Source organism: Lepisma saccharinum, chromosome 3, assembly GCF_977018435.1.
Source record: "Lepisma saccharinum chromosome 3, izLepSacc3.1, whole genome shotgun sequence".
In the NCBI taxonomy this organism is placed as follows: Eukaryota; Metazoa; Arthropoda; class Insecta; order Zygentoma; family Lepismatidae; genus Lepisma; species Lepisma saccharinum.
Window position 1 is genome coordinate 34534406 of NC_139231.1, and position 12145 is coordinate 34546550.

The 12145-nt window shown below is 38.4% G+C and overlaps 1 protein-coding gene across 2 annotated transcripts in view; it reads left to right on the plus strand.

Moving 5' to 3' along the window:
* LOC145984969 (putative E3 ubiquitin-protein ligase HERC1) overlaps positions 1–12145 on the plus strand; it is a 309625-nt gene that overhangs the window by 184994 nt on the left and 112486 nt on the right. For both annotated transcript variants that reach the window (XM_083118420.1, XM_083118421.1), the window contains exons 43-45: positions 4976–5126; positions 7276–7446; positions 8192–8377. In XM_083118420.1, the coding sequence (XP_082974546.1) occupies positions 4976–5126; positions 7276–7446; positions 8192–8377 (508 nt within the window). The remainder of the gene's footprint in view (positions 1–4975; positions 5127–7275; positions 7447–8191; positions 8378–12145) is intronic.

Below are 12145 nucleotides of genomic sequence, written 5' to 3' on the forward strand. Positions count from 1 at the left end.
GTGATCAAGAAATCTAAAAAAAAAAAAAAAACCTCCGCAATGTCGCCCCTCCCACTCCCTCCTTGAGGTTGTGCCACTGGCCAAGATGTTTATCCTCGTTTTGTAACGTGGAATAAAACGTGTGTTTAAGTAATAACGTACTAATCTGATTCATCTTCCCTCACTGACCTATCTTTATACACTACAGGACCCTCCCCTAAAAATATAACAATTACAAGAGGAAAGGAAAAACAAATCCTATCACCTTCTCCTCCTCCATGCACACGTATTCTAACTGGATGTCGAAAATATCTTTGTTATGAAAAGAAATTGTCGAAATGCCAAAGAAAACTCGCATCATCATAGGATTTTTTACTTTTATATTTTAAAAAAAGTCTGGATGGCCCTCTTGGTGCATCTATCTATTATCAAAAATGTTCATTTAACTTTGGAAAGACACTAGGTTCGTTTCTCCAAAAGTAGGCAGAAATTACTTCCCGTCTTACAAATCAGTCGTATTTAGCGACTTTTCTCTGAAGGTTTCAACTGTGTCAACACTGCAAAAGTTCCCTCGCTGTGCCAAGGGAAGACTGGCATGGTTTCTTATGGGCTAACCCTGCCCCCTGCCACTTTGTTCTCGGCTGATGGTGGAAATGTTCCTCGTGGAGATTTCTTCAACCCTCTGCACGTGTGTCAACTTGGTTAGGTCCATGGGTTAGGCCAGCTCTTGGGCAGCACGGACTGTTGCCTCGCGAGGGTATGAACAAAACAGCTGGCGTTGCAGTGAGGAGGTTGGGGTGGTCGTCATGTCAGCTTGACCGATTGCAAGATTCGAATCTCCTTGTCTGTAAACTATCAATGTATTCATTTAACAATACTTGACGAGGTATGCGTTTCTTCTGAGGGTAGTGCCATGGCATGGCGGCTCTACCCCTTCAGCAGCTGCTGTGTATATATATATACAGTCAACTCTCGATTCAACGACCTTTCACAGTTCCCGGGAAAAGGGTCGTTATTTCGAAGGGGTCGTTATTGGAATTTGCACCAATTTTCAGCTTAAAGGAAGCTCAAACGGACACAAAGATGCCTAGGAGATGATAACACCATTTATCCTGGTAGTTATACAACCTGTTATGCACAGGATGCGTGTTGTGAGAAGGAAAATAGAACATGAAAAAGTTTTCACAAAAGAGAATTTAAAATAATGTTACTTTGTTTCAATTGTGCAGTCGTTGCTTTTCCAGGAAATTCTTACAATTCTAGTTCATGAGAAACCCGTTTGCACTGAGACCAATGGAAAGGAAAACAATCTCTCTCTTATTGCAAGCGAAACACGAAGAATCTTGACACCAGTCAGACTGGTGCCAGCAAAAGTCGGGAGATAATCGGGCAGAATGAATGTTGATTTTATACCGGTCTACTGGAGCATTGTCTGTTACAAGATTAACTGGTAAGATTAGATCTCTCGGGAGAAACAACACAACCTCTCTAAGTACCAGACAAAAAAAAAATAAAGGCAGGGCTGTAATTTTCTTTCTGGTTCGGCTGTGTAAAATACATCGTAAAAAAAAGTGACTTTCCTTTGCTTCAACCAACTTCATTCACCCTCCTTCCCCATTCAAGGGAGCAGTCCAAACTCCTTCCTTGACTTGCATTGTAATCAAGCGTGAAAAAGGAAACGCGCAACTTACGATTTGTTTCCCCCCATGCATACAGCGTGGCAGTCGATAATCATTCGGGTTTGGAATTGAATTTCACTTTAAACTGTATATTTAGTCCCGATTAGCCGATCAGCATAAAATGAACTGAAAACAAGCTTTATGAAACTGCGCATTTTCACATATCAAAGTGGTAGATCGTTATTTACTCTCACGTTAATCGACGATTTAATGTTGGATTTAGGAGTATTCTCGATGTCAAACACCCACCCCTCCAAACGTTTTCCCCTTGAATAATGTCTTTTTAATCAGTCTCAGCAACCATTCCTACATTGAACACTTTTTTTTTTTCCTCCACATGAATGGTTCTGAAGAAAAGCGGATGCAAATTAAATTTACAGATTTGCTTATCAGAAGGCGCAGAACATGAAGTTATTTTAACTCTTGTTTTCCTTTCTGGAGATCGAATTTCGTTATCTTCAAATCAAAACAGCTTTGGGAGATTCAAAACAATAACTTTTTCCTTCGCGCTGGATGAGTCATCGCTGTTATCGGCAAGCAAGAGCTTTGCAGACGCTAGACAAAACACTGGCGCCAGCTGCATCGTAAAAACAAGGAGACGGCTGGAAGTTCGAGCAACAGGTGGCGGAAGAGAAAAGTCCCAGCATTTTAAAGATAACGCAACTGTCGAAGACGGAACTTTTAACAGCAGTGTAAAGAAGAAAGAAATTACCCTTGCTTTACGTTTTACCATGCAACAGACAATAATACGGGCAATATTTCCTATGCAGACAACAGCATTAAAATAATAATAATAAATAAATAAAAAAACAACTGATCTGCAATTATCAACATTGCCGTGCACACCAGTGGCGGAGAATGAGCTGGAGAAAGGGTAGAGGGTCACTTTTTTTTTTAATTGTTCTATGGTTTTTGTTCGTTTTCAAGAATATATCCAGAACTGGTTGCCCCATTTTAGACGTCAAAGGAAAGGAAGAGGGGTGGTTCCTTTTCCACTCTCGCCTGTAATCAGCCCGCATCAGCAAGAAAATCGTGGCTGAAACAAACTGCATCCCCCCCCCCCCCCTACGTTTGCTGACAGAAAAAGAGGGAGAAGTCAGTCAGCCAACGGAACACTTTTTTTGGCAGATATTATGACATCGACACAATTAGGAAAACGTATGAAGTGGGAAACGGGAGTTATGATGCACGTAAGATCGAAGTAAACTTTTGTGGAAACCTGGATGACAACACATTAAGCGGGTTGACGATCTTTACTTCACCTATGTGGTTTTGATTATCTCTAAGAGTTTCGCTTTTTATGAAGTGTTGCAGGGAACAAAGAACACGTTTTGAATGAAAGCGGTTACCGAAAGTTGTCGGCTACAAGGCCGAGAGTTGCTCACTCACGGGAACCTGCTGAACTCTAGGTCAGAGCTGGACAGATGGGCCAGACTTCCAGGCGCCATGCATCTGTATTTTCGAACATTCCTGCGCTCTGATCTCTCAAGGTGATGTATTTATCGCCCGTAATCAGCCCGCACCTGCCATACACATTGGCAAAGACTACAAGTCCAGCAGTCATTTCCCCCCCCTCCCCCGCGAGTTTTCAGCAGCTCTTAGGACAAGGAAACAAGTCAAGTCGATTTAAAATAACATCCAAGCACATTCGATATTCTCTTCTCGCGTATCCAAGAGAAAGCGTGGCAAAACAAGCCTGGCGCGTTGGGTAGCGGCCGTCGGGTGCAGGGTAACATTGGTGCACTTGAGGGAGGGGAGGGCAGAGGTCAATTGCTATTGGATATGACTCAAGCATGGTGTGGTGGTGTCTATTTTTAGTTCAGACCTAATTGTGAGCGGTAGAGCACTCGTAAAGGAAATGAGTGGAGGAAAAAACAACGCAGTTTTCGGCCGATTTCCTTCAATTTTTCAACTTTTTTTTTCAAAATTTTTATATTTTTTTCTAAATTTTTCACGGTTCCCGGGAAAAGGGTCGTTACTTCGAGAGGGTCGTTATACCCGGGGTCGTAGAATCGAGAGTTGACTGTATATATATATAAATAACATATGAAATTTTGGCTGATACCGATAAAGCACCGATATAAAGTTTACCGATAACCGATATACTACCGATCCAATATAAAATTACAAATGGTTCATTGACCTCCTTAATTTAATAACTGTACTTTACCATATCAACCAAGCTTTTGCAATGGAAAAGAACATTGATATTTAGACATTTATTTTATAAAAAGTATGGAATGAATATCATATGTTTATGTCCACAAAAATTCTAGCAAAAGTGGCACATTATTTCTACTAAATTGTGAGATATTTATAGGTATATCGGATCAGTAAAATTATCAGTAATTTTACCAATTCACTTATATTCCTATATCGGCCGATATCGATAGAGAACCAATTAATCTGTCCAACCCCTATAATATATGTTAATAATTTAATACAAAAAAAACATGAATGCAAATGGATACAACTGTAGTCAGACATAATTACATAGGGTTGAACATGTGACTTGCTCTCATCCAACTGTTTCCCCAGCAACACACAGTAGATAGCAACCCTGTTAAGTTAAGCAACCAAAGTGAAGAACGACATTGTGGAAATTTACAAGTGATTCGCTGGATCAAATGTCAGTGCCATGGTACCTTTCCAGATCCCAGATCAGTTCATCTTCTGGTGCTGTGCACAGACATGTATTTATGTACACTGAATCTGAAAATTGTGAACATCCTGTGTGTGTTGCATGTGGCAAAAAATTTAGCCATGAAAGTATGGTTCCCAGCAAGCTAAAGAGAGACTTGAAGATGAAACACAGTCATTTAATGCATAAAGATAAAACCTGTTTCAGTAGTTTGCCCTCCTCTCAAGTAAAAAGAAGTCAAGGTAATGGAACATCAATATGCATTACTCAATGAAAACAAGAGATGTGAGCAAATACAGTTTTTTTTTAAAAAAAAAAAATATGTACTCTAAATGGAAAAGGCGTAATTTAACTCTAAATATGTAAAAAAATATATGTAGCATGAAATTCATGTACATTGCTCCTAGCATGGTTATTTGCCAACATTTGTCATTTTTGCTTGTCTACATACAAAGAAAAAAATATGTAATAACATAAAAATTCAGGCCATGTTACAAGTGAATCTAACATGCTTTAGTACAAAACTGATAGATTGATGGATGCTATTCTGAATGCTTTTAAATTGTTATAACATTCACAAGAATTGGTGTCACCACTAGTGTCCATTATCACTGGTATCAATTCAAGCTTGAAAATAATGTGATATTCAAATTGTTATTAATGAAAATCATTACAGATGCCTGTGGGGACTACCCATATCGACAGTGAAATTCCCAATACATGTGGTATATGCCATCAAACCTCATCACATCTGGCTGGCCATATGCTATCATCACACCCTGGATGTGGGCAGTTATGGGCAGCAGGATATTGCGGAAACATTATAGGTACATGATTTTATTACTAAGAGAACTAAATATAACCCCTCCCCTTCTGATTTAACAATAAAATTCATGAAAGTTTATTATTAATTATTATTATCTTATATGTATTGATTTTAGGGCAAATATCAATATCTGAATGTATTGATTGGAATTTAATCACTGATACCAGCCAATACTCTTCCTGAGTCAGTCTCTCACAGAATTCACAAAAATGTCGTGCAATACTTTTGTGAAGTCTAAATATCCTGAAAAATATTCATAAATTTCATTATTTTTACAACATTATTGTGGTAAAAAATGGATTTTGTGATTAAATAATTATCTCATGTGCAGTTATGAATATGTACAAAACTCTAGTAGATTGCTATGGCATAGTTCCAATGGAAAATTCATAAATATTTTGAAGTACTTTAAATTGCAACGATTTTTAAGTATCTGTAATGGTGGGAATCTCTAAGGGTATTGGCTCAAACCTAATAAGGTTAAATCCTTCAGGTTCTTGATTATATGTACCAGTTAAAATGCTGAATGAATCACATTAGATTCTGCATGCAATGTTTGGCCTATTGTATTGGATCAGTAAGCTTTATTATTACTAAATTACACAGGTTGCATTAAAATGTTTGAAAACACGTTGGAGGTAGTACGAAAAACATCCATATCTGACGAACAACGAAATGTATTGATTCAAAACTTGGCACACAGATGCAGTAATAGTTGGAGTACAGGTTTATTCTATGCAACCACCTTCAGCCGGAATTACAGCTTTAATGTGGCACCGGAAGCATTGACATGCACGAATCAAATAGTCCTTATTGATGTTGGACATTACTTGGATAATGGTGGCTTTTAGAGGATCAGTAGTATTGTGGGAATGTCGATTTATCTTCCATTCAACAACACCCCACACATAATAGTGTAGCAGATTTAGGTTTGGCGAGTTAGGTGGCTCAATGTTTAGTTTGATGTGGTCATGCATATTGGCTGCCATCCAATCTTGGGTCATCGCAGCTTTATGCACAGGTGCAGAGTCCTGCTGAAACACATACAGCCTTCCATTGCGTACACTGACTATCCAGGGCTTCAACCATTTCCAGCACCTCAATGTAACCAGCAGCATTCACCCAAAAAACTCTTTGGAAATAAATGGGGTCGCATCACGTGTACTTACCTACTCACCACCCCCAAAACCATCACAGTTGCGGGAAACTTGGTGTACGAAACACAGGGGACATATGATGGATTCCTACATAACCATCTGTCATTTCTCCTGTCCATTTTTTGATCCTGTTTTATATATATATATATATATATATATATATATATATAATGAAAAAACCGAGCAGGCTAAGTTATTCTGGGTGTTTCACCTTGTTCAGTAATCGCTTTGCTCAGAACAGCCAGTGTTCTTGTGTGTGCGCCAACATGAACTGCTCTTTTCTCATCACAAACAATGTTGAATGTTCTCATGCCTCACAGTGCGCATTGTGCCCTTGGACATCTGGAGATCTATGGCAGTGCCCCTCATGGATGTGCTGGGGTTCCCATCAATGATGTCCTGCACCTGTTGTATGAACTGTGGTGTCTGTATACTGTCCAAACTCTGTGAATGATTTTTTGTGGTTAGCTACAGGTGACACATCCATCAGAATCTTCCAACTCCTTCCAAACTTTGTGCACAAGTGACCTGGTAAATTTCAACAATCATGCAATATCAACATCGCTGTGCTTTGCATATATCGTAGCAATCACAGTTTGCAATTTCATTTGTTACATTAGCTGATAGTCTGCCTCTGATGCTCCAAAAAGATAAAAGTACAGCAATTAGTTTGCACAAAAATGCAGGTGCTCAATCACATGTCCACAAATACCTTACACACCCTGTATATTGGTACTCCATTTGGTAGTTTCATGCCTGTACATCTTTTTAGGGATTGTATAATTGTTCACGCAAACATATGTAAAGGGCTGGTATTACCTTCATTTATTTGTTGCTAGCTGACAGTAGAGGTTAATTTGTCAAAAAAGGAAGTGACTATGCTGTGAACTGAAGATTTATTTTTATAGTTTCTTTAAACAAATTACATGATATTGGCTATAAAATAGAAGTAGGAATTTCAACTTCTGTATTTCATTTAATCATTCTTTTCAGGAACAACCTATATTATTTGCAATGAGTGTCAGGATAAATACAGCTTACAGTTTCAGTGCTTCCCAAAGTTCTATGACCATCATAATTTTCAAATAACAGAAAAAGTTAATACAACTAAGATGGAAGTTTCTGCCCCAGACTTGATGTGGAGCAAGAAAATCCAGGATGAAGGTATGTATTAAAAATTCTACATATGATTGATTTTTTTTTTCTATTAAGCAAAGTAGATGAATTTAATTAAAGAACACTTGCAAAGAAACACCTATGCCAGAAGTTGGGCAATCAGCAAGCTCAGCCATCTTGGTAGCTCTTGAATCTTTTGCTGTTGAAAGTACAATTAATATTATCAGCATCAATTGAAGTAAAATATTACACTTTCTCAGCCATAGCATGTTGTGTAAACAAAGGGAATTAATGACATGAGGGGTTGTTCTATAACTTTCACTGTCCTGTTAACAGAGGGAAGCGTTACGAGCGAGAGGATAAAGACGGAGCCTGTTTATTAGCATAGTCTCCACTGACATTGAGGCACTTGTAGATGGGTATCATGTTGAAGAAATCCATCTTATAAAAGTCTGTTCTTTGCATACAAACAAACTTCACATCATCATTGCTGGTGAAATGGTGTCCAGTAAGCATCTTCAGAGCTTGACTCGTAGCCTCCCTAAAAACAATGCATCAGCTGTGCTCTTATGAGTTTTACATTGGACTAAAGAGAAGTTACGCTCTTCTAGTGCTACTGACCATCTTACCAATTTAGATATGAAGTCCTTGGCTGTTTTAAGGTATATTATGGCTTTATTATCAGTGTAGATATCGAAATGCCTACTTACTATAGGCCAAAATTTTTATCCTGGTACAGCTTCCATCAAGTGAAAATTTGTGTGGATTATCTCTCTTTTTTTCCTCTTTCCAGAAATGGACCTGATGTCTAGCGAAATAGAATCGAAGATAATAAATAGCAACAAGAGTTTCCAAGTTTTAGCACCATACTTGGGTTTGAGCGAGAGAAAACCTGTGCCAGATCCAATTCATTTCAAAGAATCAGATCCACTTGGTGCATCTACTATAACATGTGTTACTGTAGACTCCAAGAATGAAGGTAATGTTTGCATTGTAGAATGGAAATATTATTTTTGTTAGAAAGAAAATATCAAAATGCATACTTAATTACATCACCTTAAAGAATGTTTTATCAGTTACTAGCCTAGTTATTTCTACTATTGTATGCATCTGGCCTGGTTATGTAAAATATTGCTTACATTTTAAGATCTTCTCTGTTTGCTTATCCCCTCATGAAATTGGATGGCTACTGCTGTTAGAGTGAGATTATTTCTGTAACGTTACTGATTGTTATGCATTTGCAGCTTGGGAGAGAGTCATAACTCCCTCGACCCCAATCAGTAGGCAAGCTGCTCAACCCATCACCTATCATTAACTCTCTTGGTCATGCTTTATACTGTTAGTTTGCTCACAAGGTAGACTTATGCAGTCAGCTAGAGATTTTCCAAAAATAATCAAACTTTAGGAAAAACTGTTTGTCATCTCTTATCTAATGTTAAGAATTCATATTTGGATGCATGCGACTTACACACTATCATATATAAGCATAAAATCAAAATTTGTTATTTACTTACGTACAGTGAGTATATACTTGTCAGAGACAATGTTTCGGTAGCAACTGCTCCCTTCTTCAGGTCAAAAAGTCAGCTTTACGGAAATCCACAAAGCTTCGTCATTCAGAAAGGATATAGGTTTTTACGTTCAGAAAGGATGTAGGTTTTTACATGGACAGGTCGAATGCTAGGATAACAAATGACTAAAACAGGACTATTCCCACATTTTAAAATTCCTTAAAACTTATATAAAAACTGTTAAAACCCATGTTACTATCTGATCACAATTCACATGTTGACTGGAACTGGTATGTACTCAAATGCACGAGGTTGCGAGTGAGTCAATTTTCCTCCTTCCCCTAACTTCGCTTCCATTACGTCATTTCAAACGAGAAGTCGCGTATGATGCTTGCCTCCCGCTCAATGTCTGGGTTAACCTTGAATCCAATTTCTTTATATTCACGCTTATCCCATTTTTTCAACATTCCTAGCCATATTTCATCAATTTTCCCATCTTCTCTATTCAGCTTGTTCTTTCTATTTTTACATATAAATGAGGCCTCATAAACATTCCTACTTAATAATTTGTCTTCTTCGCATATAACTTCCCGTGTGACTATCTCATGTTCCAAGGGCATATACAGAATCAAATGTCAATGTAAGAAAGAATATGTAGGGCAAACTGGTAGGAGTATGGGGGTCCGATGGAAAGAACACGATAAAGATGGAAACCCCCGTACGGGATTATCCGAGCATGTATCCTTTCTTTCTTCATTCCTCTTCCTTCTTTTCTCCTCCTTTGCTCTTGTCCTTTCCACTCTTTCTAACACCTTCCATCTTTGTTTATCTTCAGTCCCCCATTCCAGTTCATTGTGAGAAAAGAACTACTTGACGTATTACAATGTAACAAACGCCATTCTTAATGAATATTTCCATACTTCCAAATGAGCTAAAAATAAAATGGGGTTTCCATTTTAAAAAAAACAACTAAGTTTGTGTTGAAAACCATATTTCCTTACGTAGTTGAACGTATTGTGTCCACTAATTTCATGAGCCCGTCTCATACCTAACAGGTGCGGCAGTGAAACGGGCAATTTTGAAACCTCCACCAGAGATACAAATTTATTCACAGCGATATCAAACAAATACAACATGAATTTACAATGCTTGCAATTTGTGATGAATGTTTCTGAACAACGTGCACATCTTGCACAGACATGTCACGGCACAAAATGTCCCATCACTTGAAAATCACATCACACAGGTAATCCCCATTTTCCGTCACACACATGTGAAGTCTTTTACGGAAGTTCGACATCACATCTTGCAGGATTGGCACTGGAATTCGATTAACTTCCTCCCGAATGCGATCCTTCAGGTCCTGGATGGTGTGTGGTGGGTCACAACGGAAGATCTCAGATTTCAAATAACCCCAAAGGAAGAAATCACAAGCCAAAAGGTCAGGGGATCTTGGAGGCCAGGAAATGTCCCCGTTCTTGGAGATGTGATGACCGGGAAAGATGTTCTGTAGCACGTTAATGGAAATCCGCGAGGTATGGCATGTGGCCCCGTCTTGTTGGAAGAATGTGTTTTCAGTTACAGGAAGATCAGTGAGCTGTGGCACTAGGAAATTGTTCAACATGTGAGCATAACGTTCTGTATTCACAGTCACAGCATTGCCGCGAACGTCTTCAAAAAAATAAGGCCCAATGATTCCAAATGATGATAAGCCGCACCACGCTACCACTTTCTGACTGTGAAGTGGCTTTTCATGAAGCATTTGAGGATTTTCATGTGACCAGTATCTAAAGTTTTGCTTGTTAACAAAGACTGACACATAAAAATTGGCCTCATCGCTCATGATCAGATTGTTTCACAGGTCAGGGTTGTCGTTCATGAGTTCCAACAATTCCCGGCAAAAGCGTAGTCTCTTTGGGTGGTCGTCAGCGTTCAGTTTTGTATGGGTGGTATTACCATGCTCTGCTACCAGGAACTTTGTAACGTGGCGGTTGCGAACGTAAGGAAAGTAATCAAAAATTTCTGGAAAGCGCGTAAAGAGTCCGGGATCAATTTAATAGACGTACGCTAAAAAACAAAAGTCGCGATATTTTGAGGCTTTTGACAAGTGTTTAGCACTGTCTCCTCAGTCTCTAATGAGAACCAAACTTAATGTAGATGATGCCCGAAAATATGGGATCCATCAAAAGACACCAAACAAAAATACATTCAAGATTACTGGAAAAATTCACACTAGATTGACGAGCCAACATATACATATATATATACATCCACGTGTCCGTCTCCGAATAATCAGTTGCACTACAAATCAATTAGTTTACAAATTCAGATATTGCATTTTTTTACGTTTGTTTGGAGTAAAGGGTCAAAACATAGATCAATATTCAATTTGAGACGCTGGGTCTGAATTTATTACGTTAATCACCCAATGAAGCTCGATTAACGTTTCAATCAAACAACATATACATTGAACAATTATTAACAACCCTTCCCATTTAACTCCCGCAATCAACTTTCAAATAGATTCAACAATTATCTCTATTTTGCTCTGAGATTTATACATTAAACCGTAAGAGAGTGAACAAAAAAATACAATCATCAAAACACGTCGGCATTCATAACATCTAAAATTTAACAAGGTCATTCTTCAACAGTACATTAATGTTCACTCTTTTCTTTGCAACCAATTCTCCCTTTTAACTTTGGGGCTCCCGTTTATTTTATCTTTTTATGTGCCAATCAATCATTATCTTTAACAGTATTCTCCCTTCCCTGAAGTAATTTACCAAATTACGCTAGTGTACGCCTTGCTTGCTCAACATTTAAAGTTCGAACGCCACCTTTACATTCCTTTATTACGAAACGTGACGACGACTCATTTTTTGACGAACAAGGTATGGTTATTTGCCTGGTAATTCGAAGGTTTCGCCGTTCGTACCTTCTTCCTCCCAATATTCAAACTCGTGACTCGTTTCAGAAAGATACGTGTATCCAGCACACTTCACTTTTCACAATATATCAAAAAGAGGGGGTTGATAAAGTACATACCTCAATCACCAGGATAAAACTCGTCCCGCTGGCCAATCAAACTCCGGCACCATGGAATCAAATAGGGTTTTGGTGTCCTTCTCGTTCGGTCATCATCCTCTCATGTATTACTCTGAGATTTATGCATTAAATCGTAAGAGAGTGAACAAAATACAATCATCAAAACACGTCGGCATTCATAACATCTA